We start from the raw sequence: 20,237 nt of genomic DNA, 5'->3' as shown, positions 1-20,237 counted from the left end.
TTTTGTTATATGACTTCATCTGGCCATCTGGGGTAATGGGTATAGACGCGCATAGTCCAAAAACTCAATTTCTCCAAAACTTTCACATTTTTACTTTGTTTTGTTTATTAAATAAATTTATTAATTATATTTTTAAAGTAAATTAAAGTAAATTATATTTTAATTTTAAAATAAAGTTATCACAAAGATAATAATATATTTTAAAATTTTAATATGTCCCCAATCACATATATGTTAATATATTCTAATTAAAATTTGTATTTTAAAATATAAAAAATAAAAAAAATAAATAATATAAAAAATAGATACACCTATATACATATGTTATTGAAATATTTTGCTGCCCCCGTGCGCGGTGGTGCCCTAGGCGGCCGCCTTACCCCAGGGCCCTGTATTCAAATATAATTAATTTCCAAACAAATTCAACAAATAAAAATTGAAATTGAAATAATAAAATAACAATCTTTAAAAGAACATGCACTAGTTATAAACTCCAACTTAGGAACCCAAAAGAAAAAGAGAAAGAGTGAACCCTGGCGAGGCGAAGATGATGACAATGGCAAGGGGATTGAGGTTAGGGATCATGTGTTCAAACAAAAAAAAGATGAAGAGGAATAGCAATAGTAATAGTAATAGTAATTATTATGATGATGAAGGCAAGAAGAGATCGAAGAAGAAGAAAAACTATTCTGATGTTAAATCTCCTAAGCAAAAAAGAAGAAAAAGTTTGACGTTAAACAAGTGTACTTCAACTGTCTTTGACGAATGCTATGAGATGGACATGGTGACAAACAAAATAAAAAGAAGAACACATTTGGATTCAACTGCCTATGATGAGTATTATGGATTACAAAGCCATGATGATGGTTCTTTCAAGAAGGAAATATTCAACATACCCGCTGAGCCTCCTGTGTGATTCCTCCCAACACACTTAATTTTTCCGACTTGCTCTTCACCAAACACAGAGATTTTCTCGTCATGTACAATGACCGCGATCGTCGGGTACCCTAATTTAGTCTATGATAATCTACGTACACCATTTATTACATTATTAAGTCGTGCTTATTCCTATGTTTTCTATGCTAAAAATCTGTGTTGTCGTGCTTATTTCTATCTTTTATATGCTAAAATTCTATGTTGTCATGCTTATTTCTATGTTTTCTATTCTAAAAATCTATGCTGTTGTGTTTTTGTCAGTTGTATGATTTCCTCTTCAGATTTGAAATTGCAATTGCATCCATATTCTATTAGAGTTCCATTTTTTGTGTAGTTTTTGCGTAGTTTCCGTATTCTCTTAGGACGGACCTAAGTATGTTCTGAGTATGTTCTGGGATCCTGATGCTTCTTTCATGCAAAATAACGGGACTGAGGTAAGTTCTTTTGACATTCTTTCTTGTTCTCGGTTGTATGTGGTCTCCTATCTTGTGTTTGGAAGTTTCTGTTTCAGTGCTGATTATTATTTTTCGAACTCTACAGGTTGAGTTGTCGCAATTTGTGGGGAAGAGAATCATGGTTGTTATTGAGGGTAGGGCTTATGTAAGCAACAAGTTCTGGCAGAAGCTTAAAGCAAGATATCTCCAAATGAAGGACACTGATAATGAGTTTGAGGTGATATGCATCTGTGAAAGAGATGGATCTCCATCTCCATATGGTGAGCATGTTATATCTTCATGCTCCTGGCTGAGGCATCCTCCTATTTGCCTGGGATCAAATATAAGTAAATTGTTATATCGTCTTAGTTTTATGGGCAAAGATGCCGGACTTCTTGCTTTTGATCGTGATGGAAGGGTCGTGAGGAGAACAGTGTTTCCTTCTATTGAAAGAGGGAATATGGTTTTTCCTTTTTATGGTGGTGGTTTAGAAAAGGATGCCTTAAGGAGACTAATTAAGCGATATGAATGGGACCTCTACTTTACGTGCTGAACCTACTCTTTATATCTGTTGTTCGGAAAAGTGTCTAGCTAACTAGTTATCCTCTATCTTTTGGTACCTCTGATTCCCCGGAGTGTCATGCTTGTGGCCGGAGAAATGTCTTTAAGTTTCAGCTTATTTTTGTATCTTATGATCACATCAGGACATGTGATGTGTGGATTGTTTTTATGTTATGTATCGGATTTATATTTTACTGCAATATCTGTGTTTCTATCAGAAGTGACAATACTCTGATGAAACTCTATACATATTCAGAGTTTAACTCTATACATATGCAGATTCTTTTCTTTCAATTTCAATGACAACTCACTAGGCCAGATAATCTTTCTCAGTGACCTAGGGTTGCTAACTGGAGCTGACCGCGATCACGAGTTCTGCAATCTGACTGTTGGAGTGGATCACATCTTAGTGTCTGAATCAAAAAGATGAGGTGGAAGGTTTTTGCAGCAAGGCTGTGATGGAGATCCACTGACAGTCCATTAGATCAACTTGGTTAGGATTCTGATACAGTGAGCAAGTTCCATGCTTTGGAGCACACCCCGAGAATTCACGAGAACAAATGCTCATTTATAAGGCTATTAACCATATTTGTCAAAAAAAAAAGTCTCACCAGGATTAGTTTTCATATGTACGCATCATTCAATTTCAATAAAATTGGTTGCCTTCATTTTCAGCTTCATCTCATCACTTAAACTATACTCCAAGATGCACTTCAGTTAATTGCTGCATTAAAACCTCAGAAGATCTTCTGACCGAAAATTCATGAGTAACTCCATTAACTTCAATCATGCTGTTTCCTAATAAGCTCTTCAGATTTCAGCCTCATTAAACAGCTCAGCTCTGCTAAGTACTCCATCAGTCCCTTTTTATATAGTTACTTTTCGTAGCTGTAGCATTTCTATTTTTATAGGTGAAATTAAAAATTATTTTTATATTATTTTAAAAAACTAAAAATTGCATATTATAATAAATTAAATGTTCTTTATAATGATATAATTTTTTTACTTTTTTAATTGAATAAATTTCAATCGAATTTTAGTCTTTTTTTTGCTAAATAATTTTAGTCAATTTAACCACACAAAAGTCAAATGTGACAACTAAAAATGGACGAAAATATTGGAGTTGTGGCTTATGTTTCTATTAGTTACTAAAAAATTCTAAATTTTATAATTATTAATATTTAATTAAGATATTATTATAATTTTAATAATTTATTATAGATTTTACGGTGAAGAAGAATTTTTAATAATTAATCGAATTTCAAAATTCGAATCGACTGGTTACATTATAAAAAATTAATTGAGATTAATTGATAAAATAAAAAAATTTAGAAAGTTATAAGTCATGCTAATCTAATTGTATTAATATTTCGTACACCTATCATTTTTTTACTCTGTTAACATATATAGTGATATTATATTATTGAATAGTTTCATTATTATAATAGTTTTCTTATTAGGATATTTTCCTTTATTATGTATGATTGTTGGCTATATAAGCCTCTCTTCTGTTGTAATCAAGAACAAGTCATATTATAATAAAACTATATTTTTCTCTCTTCTCTCCATACTTTATCATGGTATCAAGAGTTTTGGTTCGGTCCTAGATAGGTTGATGCTGAGTTATATCGGGTTGGGTTTCACATGTTGGGTTTAAAACATGTGATATGACCATTGTTTTTTCTCATATTCTTCTTATTCAAATCGAATAATTTTTTTCTTTTTCTCGGATGATTTTGAATTTTAATCATGACTATTATTTTTTTCTTCGATTTAGTTGGATTTCTCATGGGTAAATAAAATTGATTTTGGCTAAAGTTTATTTTTCTGCTGGTTTTGGTTGGGACTCTCATACAACTTTTCTGCTGGTTTTGGTTGGAACTCTCATACAATTTTGTTGTGGATATGTTGTGAATTTGATGATTACATAACAAAACACCTTAGTAGAATTTACTTAGTGAAAAATGTAGTACTCGATGGATAAGAAATATAGTCCCGACGGATGACTCAATATAGTCCCGACGGATGATGATTTATTATTCATCGAGTGAGTAGCTTGTGTAATAATGAGTCTGTAGCACATTTCTGTATACACCTTATTTAGATTCTGTAGTAGCACTCAAGTCATGTTGACTTTAATTAGATATGCAGAATAAGTTGATTAACTGTACATAGATGATGTCTTGTAATTCTGCATAAATGAAGTGAATTCAAGTGCCAGATAGCTACCCGACGGATAAACAACAATGCCACTCGACGGATGATCAACAAGGCAACCCGACGGATGATCATGTACCCGACGAATAATCAATTCAAACATCTGTTGACAGTGACAACACAGTCACATGCGTCGAGTGTATGCAAAAGGAATGTGGAAGCCTATTCAACTGGGTTTTAGAGAACAAAGAAGCATTGCCATTTTCATGCTATTATGAAGATGTTCAAAGATGCTGGAATAGAGTAATGAAGCAGCAGAGTATTAGACTTGATAGATTTTGTTTTATTATCTTGTCTTATTACTTTGTAATCTTGGTGATATATAAACCAAGAAGTAGCAAATAGAACAACAAGAACACTAAGCTAGAAAATTTTCAGAGAAACATTTGTAAGCTATATTCTTAATATTTCTCTGTAAAACTTAGTTGTTCATATTTGTAAGCAGCTGTGAGCTAATCTTGCTACACACAGTTCTCTTGATATAATATATATCTCTGGTGGATACATTCAAATCCACCAGAAAGTTTTTAAAGACTTGTATTTTTAATTACTTGTGTTTTGATTCATTCCAAGTTATTATTCCGCACTTAAAAAATTAATTCACACAGATATATATATTTTAAGTTAGAACACTTTTAAACCAAGAAAAAGTTTCAAGAATTTCATTCAACCCCCCTTCTGTAATTCTTGTTGCATTGTTAGGGACTAACAAATTTTTCTGCTGATTTTGGTTGGGAATCTAATACACAGTCTCGGTCTCGCATTGACGATATTGGCTCCTTGATAATATTGTTTTTTTTCTTCTTTCGCTCTCATCTTCTTTTCTTTTTCTCGTGTTGGTGATGGGGGTAGCCCTAGGCACATCTGTATACTTCTCCATTTTTTTATTTTATTTTATCTGGTGTTATAGGCATATTGGCCATTCGCGGGATTGGTGTAGGTTATTTGGTGCTCTAGGCACATTGTTTTAGTATATTTGGTGCTCTAGGCACATTGGCTTGGCGAGAGATTGTTTAGTTTATTTGGTGTTATAGGCACATTGGTTCTTTAAGGGTCTGGTTTAGTTTATTTGGTGCTCTAGGCACATTGGCCTGTCACGGGGATTGGTTTAGTTTATTTGGTGCTCTAGGCACATTAGTTTAGTTTATCTGATGCTCTAGGCACACTGGCCATTCACGGAATTTGATTAGACTGAGATACAATTTGAATTGGGATACAATTTGGTTGAGGATTGGATACAGTTTGTTGATTTAAATTCAGTTATTTGGAGTTTGTATTGTGTTAATTATGGAGTTTGGTTTTGGATTAGGATTCGGTTTCGCATACAGTTTTGGTATTATTTTCGATGGTTGCAGATTTGTTACTTTGGTGTTTTGATTGCTTTGTTTTCTCTTGGGTTGTTGCGTCTTTGGATGATTTCTCTTTTGTTGTTGCGTTCTCTTTTGTTATTGCGTCTTTGGATTCGTTTGGAAGTTTTTGCATTTGTTTGGATACTCTTGAATCTGGTGTTGCAGTTTTGGATTTGTTTGGTTACGTGGCTCCGTCTCTTGGTTGGCAAACTCTCGATTCAACATCGTGAGTTGGAGGGGGGATGTTAACATATATAGTGATATTATATTATTGGATAGTTTCATTATTATAATAATTTTCTTGTTAGGATATTTTCCTTTATAATGTATGATTGTTGGCTATATAAGCCTCTCTTCTGTTGTAATCAAGAACAAGTTATATTATAATAAAACTATATTTTGATCTCTTTTCTCCATACTTTATCAATTGCTTCGAGGACATGGTTCCTTTCCATTTTAATATTTTCTTGGTTCCAAATTAGTGACGACTTGATTTTTTTATCAAATAAATATAATTTTAACTAAAAATTTAAAAATTAAATATTAAATTGTAATGTAGGTTCGATATACTTATTTAATAATGCCTATTTTAATTTTTTTCTAAATATTAATATTTGGTTAATTTTATTCATAAAAGAACAATCAGGATAATTAATTTTGAAAGAAAAAATTAATTTATGTTGCACTATAATAAGTACATAAATTATAATTTATAATTTGATTAAATCTTTACTTTGACTATTTTTTTTAATCATAATCATTAAATTTTGCGATGTTGTATCAAAATATCCAATTTTGAAATTAAAATAAACAAATTAGCTAAAAACGTTGATTACCGTCCAAAATACTAACGTACTACAAATTATAACAATTTTAACATACAAAACGCATGTGTAATACATGGTATTCACTTTCGTCCTTTGGCAAATACGTGTTTGCACAATACTAACTCAGTTAAAATAAGAAAGTAAACATGTTTGCTTCACATGCATGTTTTTTATTAAAATTTTAAAAATTGAATATGCATTTGGGAAATACGTACTTCTTCATGGGTATTTTAAGTAATCTCTCCGAAAAATTGATATTTTGGGCGGTTAAAATTAAAAGTGATGTAATTTGATAATTTTTTATAATTTTAAAGAAATTCAGTGCAAATAATTTCAATTTTATATATAGTGGCGAATTTGGAAGCAAGTCTATAATTACATGATTGTAGTTTTTGTGTGTGGTGTCAGAATCCTTCTTTGCGAGCAATGAGCCCAAACACTAACCCCGAGAAAATATTTTTACCGTAGAGGTAAGTTCGTGAAGAAAACCATGTGTCAGTGTATTGTCTCTTTTTACAAAAATATATTATCAAATTCTATATGTTGAGTTTTTACATACTTTTACGTATCATTATATATCACTTTTTATATAGAACACGCTTATCCGTGCACAAACAAGTAGGGAATTTTGCAAAAACAACCTCTTATTTTTTTTTGAATGAGGATAATGTTGCGTATATTATATTTTCCCATATACTTTATGCAGTATTATTTAGTACGTTTGATTGATTGATTTCTAGAATTTTCAACCCAAGTTAATAAGAAACGTAAATATTAAAAACTAAAGTTATTTCGTACAAAGATCAACAACATATTAAAATCTAATTAACTACATATAATCATTTTCAGTTTGAATTATTTTAGAGAAATAAAAAACATATCAATTTTTAGGGCTGAATATTTGATTGGTTCCGTCAAAATCCGGACCAAACCCAATAGATGAAAGTAAAAGAAAAAAAATATTATTTTAGGACTGAACTGGACCGAAATGTGTAAACATACCTCTTTTTTTTAATGAAAATCCAGTATGAAACCCGCAAAATTGGATTAAAAAAATTTGGATAAAAATTGAAAGAGTACCCAAAAAGGAATACAAATCCTTGTGATGCGCATTCAATAAAAAACAAAACTGAACACACATGTGTAATATGCTTATTCTTTATTAAAAATTTAAAAATTGAATGCGCGTGTCCGTAATACGTATTTCGTGGTTATTTTGGACGGAATGTACTATCAATCAGCATTTTGGGTATTTGTACCCGAATGCTGGGTGTATTAATATTTTACCCATAAAAATCTAGTTTTAAAAAAGTTCGAATAAAAAAAATCTGATAAAAGTATGTTATGCAAGACATGCCTGTACAATAACAAGACTAAGTCAAATTAATAATCCTAAGTAAGTTGTATTGTAATCTAATTTTGCATTTTGTATTGTCCCACTTAAGTCTATAAAAATGCTCAAGGGCAGACTGGAGTCTTTTTCCACTAAATAGTATCAAGCCTAAGGGTTCTATCTGAAAGAAGATCAAGAAGATCATGCCTCAGAAGAATTATGAAGAAGCTTGGAGTTGAATAAATCTTTTTTGAGAAAAATATTTTAAGTCAAGAAGTCACAAATTAAGTATTATAGAGAAGTCATTCGAGAACTCCAGAATGACCTATCGACAAGTCAAGAAAAGCTACTAGAGAACTCAGAGACATCGACAAGCCAATTTCAAGACATAAAGAATGAAGATATCGACAAGTCATTTCTTCACTAGAGAACTCAGAGTTATCGATAAGTCAATTTGTCACTAGAGAACTCAGAGTTATCGATAAGTCAATTTGTCACTAGCGAACTCAGAGTTATCGATAAGCCAAATTGTCACTGGAGAACTCAGAGTTATCGATAAGCCAAATTGTCACTAGAGAACTCAGAGTTATCGATAAGCCAAAGTGAAGACATGAAGATGAGAGATCTCGACAAGTCAAATTCTGTTATAGAGAACTCAGAGACTTCAATAAGTCAAAATAACTGTAGAGTGATTAGAGATCTCGATAAGCCAATATACTTATCGAGATGTCAAGTTCTCTATATACCAAACTGGAGATCTCGAGGTAAAACTCAAAGTACAAAGTGCAGATCAGTTAAGTATCCAAGATTATCAATCAATAAAAAATCTAATCAGTTGGATTGACAAGTCTACAAAAGCAGCTTAAAGAGTATGAGATCAAAGGCCAAGATTAACTGGCAAAGTAAAGTCACAGGCGTGCAAGATTAACAAAGATACACTAAGCCATAAACAGAAAGATTTGGTTATCCAAAAATAGGGTTTAGTACATGCTGTTGCATGCTGTGTAATAACCAGTGTTTACTATTCTATAAAGTAAACACTGGATGCTTTGTTAGTTGTAACAATTTAGATAAGAAAATCTTGTATTCACTCAAGGAAGAAGCTAAGCTCTTTATCAACAAAGAGCCTAGAAATTTTGTAGCAAAATATTCTTAATTTTAATATAAAATTAAGTGAGTTTTGAAAGATTTATGTTCACTGTTTTATCTGTCTAAATTCAGTACTAACACATTTAACTACAAGATTTTAATTTACTTAGTTCATCACCATTAACACTTCAAGAAAAACAGAAAAATATAAAAACACATTCACCCCCTCTGTGTGTGATTCATTATCTAGCAAAGTATGAATTTATGTTCATATGGATAAGGTAGTAAAGTTGATTTTTAAGTTGTATCTTGATGGATTTATCTTTTAACTTATTTAAGATTTTTTTTGCTAAGTTTGTATTGTATAAATTAAAACGAGTACACGTGAGGGATTGACCCTCTACACCTTAGCAAGCCAAGGTGAGGACTGTCAATGATTAAGAAAATCAGTCCTACGGAGGGGATGAAGAAATTTAAATAAAATACAATAATGAAGAAATACCTTGGATGGTGCCCCTGCCTAACCTCTCGAACCAAGTGATTTGAGCAAACTAGCAATTAAACAAGGCCAAGGCATCTTCTAAGCATACTAGTTTTCCTAGATGCATCCTTGTTGAGGCTAAAATCTAAGTTCACATTGAGCCAACAGATTGATGAAGGCTAAGGCATCTCCTTAGCATGCGGCTCCTCCCTGCTAGTTTCAAATTTTACATAACAAGGACAAGAACGATCAAATCAACAAGACCAAACTTGAGCAGGAGCTACACTTCAGATAGAACTTACTTCCTTAGAGAGAGAACTAATAGCCAAAACCAATCTGCAACCATGAAAGCGAGCAACCCAACCAATATGCATCTAACGCCCAGAAATCGACTCCTACTAAGCATCCACACACTCTTCAATGAGGACCCGCTGAGCATTGAATAAAACTGGCCAAGGTTGATCATGACATGGCCGTCCAGTATCGGTAACAACCCCTTATACTTTGCACAACTCAAACAAGGTGCTCAAGTTTGAACTAAGTTGTCCGAAAGAATGCAGAGAAGAAGCCTAACCAAGCAGACCAAGTGTTAAGCAGAAAATAATGTATAGCTAGAACCCCAAACTTGAGTTAAGCTAAGCATAATTAGCTCGACACCATCCATTAAAGTCTAAGCACAATGATTTATCAACTACTAAGCATTCAATCACTCTTCATTGCGAACCATAGTGTCGTGACAAGAACAAATATGAGTCACTTAATAAGTAGTCAAACTCAAGATCACTAAGAATATGAGAACCTTTGAAAACCATCCAACAATCAACCAAGATTACAGTTAACCAAATTGGGCTAAACACAACAACATGCAGTTTGACATATACTAGGGCATCTCCCTAGTGTGCAACTCATCCGTGCTAGCATCAACTCAGATAACAGTCGCAATCAAAATTCTACTAAGATGCCAATTTCTGATAAAACCAAACTGATCTTGAGGGGAACATGAAAACCATCTAATATGCAACCAAAAGCCAAGTGAACATAATGACACAAAGTTAAACCCAGTTGCTTAACACATACTAAGCATCCATGCACTCTTATATGAAACCCAACCAAGATTAACAATGAATCAACTAGGTCCAAGTAGTGCTGTCCATTAAATGCAACATCAACCCAACAATCTATGTCAACTCAAACAAGGTGGTAAGGTTGAACTAAGCTTAGCAAGACGACTGTAAGGGTGAAAATCCAAGAACCGAGCAGATTGTATGTTTGAACAACACATCACAACAAACAGTTCGACGACCGAAAATCGTGTCACTAGAGAGCTCAACAAACAGCATCACCAGCCCTTCCTTATAAATAAAGTTGCTCAAGCTTGCATTTACATAGGAACCAACTGATTTTGTTGAAGAAAGCAAACCCCAAACTACAAGAATGATGTCAACACTATCTTATAACACAAACCCCAAACTTTGTAATCGCCTTAGCACAATAAGCAAACAACAGGTCCTCCAGGTTATAGCCTAGTGGTACAGCAGTACTAAGTATTCAAACACTCTTTTATGCTTCCAAGAGATTCTAACTGGGGTGACATGAAGTAAGCAAAAAGGCGAGAGTATACAAGCACAAAAAATCAATCCAACGACCGCGAAAGAGGCATCTAAAAGAAACAAAGTCACACCCAGCAAATAAGTGTTAACTATGTTCTCCAAGAAATTACAAACAAAATAACAAAATTATTATTTAAGATTTTTCGATTGCTCCATCTCGTTTATAATCATGTAAATGCTTTAAATTTTGTTGAAATTTTATTTAAGCTTTCTTGGTCACACCATTTTGTTTATAACCATATAATGAACTTCTTTCTATCTTAATGCACTTATCTTTTAAAAAAAATGTTACATAAAATTATATTATTTATTTGGTAATCTAAGCTACTCCCATTCAAGTTTAACATTAACATGAGGTTAAATATTAAATTAATCACCGAATTCAAGCCTATATGTTACTTCCTTCATAAATCTTAACGAGATATTATTTTAATTATTTAAAATATATAAATATTATATAGATTCTTTAAGTATATGTTGAGGCCCTTAATATTATCTTTTCTTCAATTTTATACATTTTTCTTCACCGTACTATAATCAAATAAAAATTTTGAATTCTAGTATTTTAGATATATGTTTAGATTTTAAAATTTATTTAATATTTATTTACTAAAATTCACAACTTCTCACCTGGTTATAGTAGCGTTTAAAGAAAATACGTAGAACTCAACTCAATTACTTTCTCGACAAATTATAAATATATTTATATGAGTTTAGTGAATCAAAATGGTATCCCGTTAAAATTAATAAATTAAGTGATACAAGACGTTCACTAAAACAAGTAATTTGATATTTAAACCGGTTAAAGATATTATTTTATGTCATTAAACATAAAGAAATACTAATAAATAATTTAAATATAATTCAAATGATGTCGAATTCGACTCGGCCCGCGAGCCCAATACAAATCTCATATTCTGAGAAAATTCCGCCTCCTCGGCCCATTTTTTTTAAAAACCCAATCCAATTCATTTAAAAAAACCCGAATAAAGCCCTTAATATTATCTTTTCTTCAATTCTATACATTTTTCTTTACCGTACTACAATCAAATAAAAACTTTGAATTCTAGTATTATAGATATATGTTTAGATTTTAAAATTTATTTACTAATTATTTACTAAAATTCACAACTTCTCACTTGGTTATAGTAACGTTTAAAGAAAATACGTAGAACTCAACTCAATTATTTTCTCGACAAATTTTAAAGATATTTATATGAGTTTAGTGAATCAAAATAATATTTCGTTAAAATTAATAAATTAAGTGATAGATGACGTTCACTGAAACAACTAATTTGATATTTAAACCGATTAAAGATATTATTTTATGTCATTAAACATAAATAAATACTAATAAATAATTTAAATATAATTCAAATGATGTCGAATTCGACTCGACCCACGAGCCCAATACAAATCTCATATTCTGAGAAAATTCCGCCTCCTCAGCCTATTTTTTTTTAAAAAATCCATCCTATTCATTTAAAAAAACTCGGATAAAGCCCGGCCCACGCCTCGCCCCACACTGTCTCATTTCCCATTCGTAACAGCCGAAACCCCAGTTTCCAGAAGCCTCGTTTCTCAGACAATACAACATCACTCTTTTTATAACATAACATAACATAAACATCTCTACCCTTTCCCAAACCCTATACAATCACTTACATTCACAAACACATACACACACAGACACCAGAAAAACATCATATGTACCCTGTCTGAATTTGATCAAAACTCATTCTTTTTAATTTCTAACAACTGGGCTTTCATCTTTTTCACAATCTCACAACTCAATTTGTATTGGGTTGTCATAATTTAAGTTCTTTTTATCTGGGTGATTTTTTTATTTTTGTGATTTTTCAAGAATGGAGAGAATAGAGAAAAAGAAAGTAGCAGTGCCATTGGTGTGCCATGGTCATTCTAGACCAGTTGTTGATTTGTTTTATAGTCCAGTCACTCAAGATGGTTACTTTCTCATCAGTGCTAGCAAGGGTATTAAGCTCTTCCCCTTCTTTATATATATGTTTGTATATATACGTTTCAATTTTTCGATATTTTACCATTCAATTATGACATGTTGGGATTTTTTAGTTGAATTTTTCATTTTTAGATGATTATGTTTACATTTCGAAATTTGTTCATTTTACCATTTAATTGTTAATTATGACATGTTGGAGGATTTTTTGTTGATTTTTTCGTGTTTAGATGGTTATGTTCATGTGTAATAAAGAAATTGAAAGGGAAATGTTGGTACTGCGTTTTTATGTATGAGAAAGGGTTCCGTTTTTCCGCATTGGACATAATGTAATTTTGCAATTTGGTTGTTTCAATTTTGATTTTGGATGATGATGATGATGATAATGATTATGGAGTTTAATGATGTTACTAGGGTTTTTGTTCCTACAAATTTGTTTTGGGGATTTAAGAGTATTAATTTAATTTAATATAACCTGTGGATAAATTACATTTACTTATTCAGATTCCAAGCCAATGCTCAGAAATGGAGAAGCTGGGGACTGGATTGGAACATTTGAAGGTCATAAGGGCGCAGTTTGGAGTTGCTGCTTGGATACAAACGCTTTACGTGCTGCATCCGGTTCCGCTGACTTTACTGCGTAAGTTCCTTAATTAACAAGTGAACAAAACCATTTATCCACTCGAGAAATCAAATGTTATTGGTGTAAAATAATTTTTCCCTTGCTAAATATAACGTATAATCAGTCTCTCTTAAATGATTGTATGTTTCCTTTTACATGAAGTTTTCAGTTTAGAATTTCCATAATCTGTTAGTACAAACTCAGGTTATTTGACTTCCATTATGATATAAGAATCAATTACGTATGTAGAAACTAGCGAAAGCGAGTTGCTTCCTAGCTAAAACCTAATAGGTTTTCTAGATTACTTTGAACCATGTTTTTTATAGCTATTTCTGTCTTAGACAGATTATATTTTAGTAATTTCAAATACTTTCATTAATGTTGTGAGATACATACCTATACTAGATTGTAGCTCCTATTATGTTGTGCCCACAACTTTTATTACGGTTTGTTAAATTAGGCTTGAAGATGTAGAATTTGATTGAAGCGAGGAAATAAGCCACACAGGCTAGGTTTTTATGATATTAGTTGCAGTTGATATGGCAATAGCTTAATTTTTATATCTACCTAACCTTGGGACCTGTTTCGCTTGCTCTAAAACAATTATTTGTTACTTAAAGAGTTTAAGTTAGTTTCGTAACTATAAGCAGACCAATAAGTTACTATCAGTTTGGATAATCTTCTCAACAAGGTAGAACTCGTAAGATAAGAGGTATTATATAACAAAAAAATTATAATAGAAGTTGCATTTAAAATGGTAGTATTGAATTTTTTTGTTGAGTCTAATTACGAATTTTAGGTAAGCAATTGAAATAAGTAGATATTTTCTACTTCTCAAAATTTAGCTTGTAGGTCAGTTATAAGTTGCTTTTAAAGACGAATAATTTTTTTTTCTAAACTTATTTTAGTAACTAGTAGGTTATTTAATGGTAAAAGTGACTACCCATAATAAGTGATATTAACTTTTATGCTAAAATATAAGTCTGTCCTTGTTATTTCTGGAATATAGGACTTAAATATTTTCGAATATGTGTATTTACTTTTTTTAAGGGTTCGATGTAGTAGGGTCATTTAAATGCATTTAAAACTATTTCTTAATTATGTTCAAAGTTTATTCAAATACACGCAAGTGCTTATCTTCTCATGAGCTATTTTTGGTGTAGAGCGTTCTTTAGGTTTTTAAGCTATGACGAATATATATATATGTGTGTGTGTGTGTGTTGTTTTTGTTATTGCTTGGTAGTCGTTGCTGTAATCGGATGGGCTGACATGTTTTTGTACAACAAATGCGAATGTAGGAAAATCTGGGATGCATTAAAAGGAGAGGTACTTCACTCTTTTGAGCACAAACACATTGTTCGAACCTGTGCTTTTTCTGAGGTAAGTGTCTAAGCTCACATGCACTACTATATATTTTAACCAAGAATTATGTTCTTAATTAATTAGACTAACATAGTTTTCAAGACTTTGTTTGAACTCACTTAGAGGCTACTTTGATTTGCATATACTTGTTGACGAAATTGAAATGTAGTTGTCTACAGCTTCTGTCTTATAAATATGCTAGTACATTGCACATTTTAAATGGGCTGAAAGGGGTAAATTCCTTAATTCCATGATGCTTATGGATATTAGAACCACACATTGATGGAAGAATCTGTTTGCTTAACTAAGATACAGATTGTAGAGTTCACTAAAAAATGCAAATAAAGCGTGGTACCGATTAAGAATAAATCTAGTGTCAAATGGTTATCTCATGCTTTAATGTTGCTCAATTGGATTTGAATTACATATGATATTTAGTTTATGTCGTGTTTGACTGGTAGGATTGGTATGACGTGGGATTGAAATTACTTTATTAAGCTATTTCATTGATATGAAGATAATCATAAACTTTATCCATAATTATCCATTCTGATATATTATGCTATTATTTAGTCCTTCAATTTCATATGGATTACCTCATCCCATACTCATAACCAGTAATGTTCATGAATTTGATGATATCCTTGTTCTCATCACCTTCTATGTTCTCCTCCGTCCTTACCCACAAACTCTATTTTTTTTCTCTCACAATTAGTGTGTGTCCTCCCGACCCTTAATGTATATTAGCCCTTGCTTTAAATTCTCATTTCAGTCCCACTAGATTTCATTCTATTGAACTAAAATCAGAATTATTATCTGCATTGTCATATTTTATCTTTCAAAAATTCCTATTTTAATTTAAAAAAAGACATCTACACTTTTCGTTGATAAGCGAAAACCCTTTTGAGTGGAACATAGTACAATACCATTGCACCAAAGTATCGAACTACCAAAAGATTATCATTACTTTTTGTTTTTTTAAAAAAATTATTACAGCTATTACATCTCCTACTAAAAGTACTTTAAAGAACTCTATTTTAACACTACTACTACTCCTACTACTGGTGAAATGCCTGTAGTACCAAATTACCAAAATTTAGTTATCACCTCTCTGTATTAAATATTTTTGAGTCTGAATATCGAATCTTGAGTATGAGCATAGATTTTATGTTACATTTGGCGTATAGTACTTGATACCGACCATTTAAAATATTTATTACTAAGTACCAACTAAAAGTATCCCACATCCAATCATAACTAACAGTATAGTGATATTTATAAAAGAATTTTTATTTTATTCTATTACTAATTTATTGTTAAATGTTTTATATGTTGATTATTATTATTATTATTATTTTGATAGTTAAACTCGCGCACATGCCAAGAGGATTTTTTTTTTTTTTGACAGATGCAGAAAGTTCTCATTAAATTGAATATAGTACAGTCGGGACAAACCCCCAACTGTCGATACAACCAGGTGATAAAACAAATAACATACTAAAAACAATTAGATGATTTGTTTCCTGATCGTTTAACACATAGAATTTAAAAATTCTTGAAATTAAAAACGAAATCAAAGACATCTCAAGCGATCCAAATTGCAGCAGCATCTCTGAAAATAGCAACATCGCAATTGACCATATCACATAAAAACTATGGTTAGCCCAGTGTTCAGAACACCAATCGCATAAAATGAGATTGGAGAAGCGGCACCCCGGCTATCTACATGCCTGACACCAGCTATAGACATGCCGAAGGCACCCCGACTATCTATATGCCGGATACCAGTTATAGACATGCCGAAAGTATAAACCCATGAAAGATGAACAATCTTTAGTTGTGAGATGTGAGCTTTTGCAATATTCACCACCGTCCCAGATCCAGATCCGATGCAGGCTTTGCAGATCACCAAAAACATCAATAAATTCGTCCTCAACAGATCCATCACCAGATAAACCCAAGCCCCCCAAGCATGACTAAATAAAAATATAACAAACACTCCAAAAAGAAGAGACAAAACACACACTCCAAGAGGAGAGACACACAAACAACCAAAAAATTGGGTTTTATTGAAAGGAAATAAACGAGAATAACAGAGAATGAAGGGGTTGGGGCTTTCCACCGGAGAAAACCAGTGGAAGCCCCTCGATTTACTTGAAAATAGACAAACCCTAACAGAGAGGATGAAAGTAGGGAGGCTGCCAAGAGGATATTTAATTTTGTGTTAATGTACGAGTATGTAATTGTAAATGTATAATTTTGGATTTGAGACTCATAGTAATTCGAGTAGTATTTTAGAATCTACATCTAAATCGTAATATGTATATTTGTAATACTTGATTCAACGTACTATTGACAACTACAAGTAATTCGTATCCGGTCATAATAGCATAGTGATATTAATAAAAGAATATTTCCTTTATATCACTAAATTATTGCAAACTATTTCATATTGATAATTAACCGTGTAAATTTACGAGCATTTAATTGTATATGTGTGGCTTTGTATTTGGGACTTACATGTAATTCGAGTAAGATTTTAGAATTTACATATAAATCTTAATATGGATATTAAATAATTGTAATACTCAATTTAGTGTATGTACTATATTTATATAATAAAATATTATTTTGTTCTGTGATCGGCTAGTAAAATTAATGCAATGTGCACTTTTTGTATTCTATTCTCTATATGTAGCACTCAGTTAGATTTCTATTTGTTACAGGACACTCAATTTCTACTTACTGGAGGAGTTGAGAGGCTTCTTCGTATCTATGACATGAATCGCCCTGATGCACCTCCTAGAGAATTAGACAAGTCCCCTGGATCTGTCAGAACTGCTACCTGGCTTCACAGTGATCAAACAATATTAAGCTCTTGTACTGATATGGGAGGAGTCAGGTACACTTACCTTGTGCAACCATAATATTATGGTCATATAGGCTGCTTTGTTTTATGTTGAGGAACTTTCGTTCACTTTAAAAAGTTCTTTTTTCCTGTTCCTTTTTTTTCCTTTTCGGCTTTTTGGTCAAGCACTCAAGCTCATTTTCTGTCCCATTATAATATGTTTTTTATTAGTCAGAAAGGTTCAGTATCATATTATTAAGTAAAAATTTATTGTTAAATAGAAAAAGTAATTTATGTACCCATAGTTGCTTATAAATTAAAGAAAGCTTCTCTTTGACGAAGCAACTTCATATATCTATTATTCTATTTATTATATAAAATTACAAGTTTACCATATATGGAACGAAAGTGGATAGATCTAATTTGAGGAGCTGTAAATAGACAGGAAGTATTGAATAGCAGGATTATGAAACAACAAGGCACTGCTCCTATGATTGGATTTCAAAATCTTAACATTAACGTGAGGATATGAGTTTATTTAAGACCTCTATTTTTTTTTAATAATGATCACCATTAAATTAGTATTTGTAAATCTTATTGGAAGATTTTTTTCCCCTAGAATTTACTTGCATAAGTAGTTACATTAGCTGAAAAAATGGAAAAAAATGCAATGGTGCTACACAACACATATGCCAGAAACCCTAAAAGTGTTATGGTTCTTATATATTTTATTTTATAATTAAGATGCATGGAAGTAAGTGCAGGATTAGCCACTTTGGTATATTGACAACTAAAAGTCATTTGATGTAAATAATCTAGTACTATAGCAATATGATATTCCAGCATCGTAACTAAATTCAATATGCGATAGTGAAGCAATTAGTATTAGAGAACCAAGTAACATTAATTTTAAATGAACAGTAAGTCAGTACCCTGTTTTGCGGTGTTAAGTTTAAAACACAGTTGACCTGCTCACTAATATAATTTGCTATAAATATTACTCGTAGTTTCTATTTTATCTTTAAATCAGATAAAAACTGGAGGCAATTAGTATACCATAGGCCATAAGTAATTTTCTTTTATAACATAGACACACCTGTAAAATCCCTGTCTTTGTATAAAATCCGAGTCTTTCTGTTCTCTGACTAAACGTAGTTGCCATTTTACAGGTTATGGGACATAAGAACTGGTAACATAGTCCGTACTCTGGAGACTAAATCATCTGTGACTAGTACTGAAGTAAGCCAAGATGGTCGGTATATAACTACTGCTGATGGGTTCAGCGTCAAGTTTTGGGATTCAAATTAGTAAGTTCAGCTGCATGCTTGTCTGCTGAAACCTTGTGATTGTCACCTAACTAATTATTTACTTCATTGCTTCCAGTTTTGGATTGGTCAGGAATTATAACATGCCGTGTACCATCGAATCTGCTTCATTGGAACCAAAGTATGGAGCCAAGTTTGTTGCTGCTGGAGAGGACATGTGGATTCATATGTTTGATTTTTACACCGGTGAAGAAATTGGTAAGTACTGCTGAGTGCTTTACGTGTTGTGTTCATTTTAAAATGCGAGCCTTTTTAGGATTGTTTTTTTCTTTTCAGATAGAAATTTATTAGATAACAATTTTACAACTAGTATGCTTAAGTCAAACTTTGAAATAAACATGAAAGATATAAATATTAAACTTGTGTATACATGCTCCCATTTGGCTGGGGAAATTATGAGTTGACATTTAGTTGGAACTGAGTTCATTTTTATCATGGGAATTAGTTAGAAATTCAGAATAATATTCATCCTTTTGGACTTGCCTTAAGTAGGCCGCTTACCTCTAGGCTTGGTTGGAATACTTCTATAGGCTGTGTGACCTCTGATACAAAAATTCATTATGCTTTCACATGTTTTATTGACAGGATAGTTAAATTACTTTATTATCATATATTTTTTATATATATTTTTTCATTTTCGGGGGTATTCTGTAGTATTAATTGCTATATTTGATATTTGATTGTAGCATGTAACAAGGGTCACCATGGGCCAGTTCACTGTGTTAGATTCTCACCAGAAGGAGACACATATGCCTCTGGATCCGAGGATGGAACAATCAGGATATGGCAAACAGGCTCTTTAACCCGTGATGAAAACGATACAGTCAAAACAAATGGCTCTAGCGGGAAGGTGAGGGCTCCTGGAGAAGTGATTCGGCGCAAGATTGAGGGCTTTAAAATTTCAGATGAAGGAAAAACTAAAGATGAGGAAGTTGTAGGGAAAAACAAAGATAAGGAAGTAGCTTAAGTACTTTGCTTTTCTTGTGAAGTTAATTAAACTCCAGCCAATCTCTCTGTTTAGGTTCCATACCCCCCCCCCCTTTTTGGAGTATGGGGATGCTTAACCATGTTGTTGCGTTTTCTGCTTACTGTGGTTCCATGGTTTAGATCCATTTATCTCCATATATATACATATTTGAGTATCAACTTTCAGGAAACTTTTACTGCTATGATGCTGTTTTGGAATATAGCCTTTCTTTAATCGATCATCATTCTAAAGTATCAGAGTATTGGATTTTACCAGAACAAGAGCAATTGTCCCCTCCAGA

At 32.2% G+C, this 20,237-nt stretch overlaps 1 protein-coding gene across 1 annotated transcript; it reads left to right on the top strand.

Annotated features, from left to right (window-relative positions):
* Positions 1-12,412: 12,412 nt before the first annotated feature.
* LOC141700018 (uncharacterized) lies at positions 12,413-20,115 on the top strand. The gene is made up of 7 exons (XM_074503788.1): positions 12,413-12,829; positions 13,317-13,452; positions 14,733-14,814; positions 17,523-17,698; positions 18,814-18,951; positions 19,028-19,167; positions 19,656-20,115. The coding sequence occupies exons 1-7, from the start codon at positions 12,703-12,705 to the stop codon at positions 19,934-19,936; spliced, it is 1,080 nt and encodes a 359-aa protein (XP_074359889.1). The 5' UTR covers positions 12,413-12,702; the 3' UTR covers positions 19,937-20,115.
* The last annotated feature ends 122 nt before the right edge of the window (positions 20,116-20,237 follow it).

Source organism: Apium graveolens, unplaced genomic scaffold (assembly GCF_009905375.1).
Source record: "Apium graveolens cultivar Ventura unplaced genomic scaffold, ASM990537v1 ctg1633, whole genome shotgun sequence".
NCBI lineage: Eukaryota > Viridiplantae > Streptophyta > Magnoliopsida > Apiales > Apiaceae > Apium > Apium graveolens.
The sequence above is the reverse complement of the archived record's forward strand: the minus strand, read 5'-3'. Positions and strand labels throughout refer to the sequence as shown.

Coding starts and splice junctions, on each gene's coding strand:
- LOC141700018 (XM_074503788.1), top strand. CDS start 12,703: ATGGAGAGAATAGAGAAAAAGAAAGTAGCAGTGCCATTGGTGTGCCAT. Junction 13,453..14,732: donor GGTTCCGCTGACTTTACTGC/GTAAGTTCCTTA, acceptor ATGCGAATGTAG/GAAAATCTGGGATGCATTAA. Junction 17,699..18,813: donor ACTGATATGGGAGGAGTCAG/GTACACTTACCT, acceptor GCCATTTTACAG/GTTATGGGACATAAGAACTG.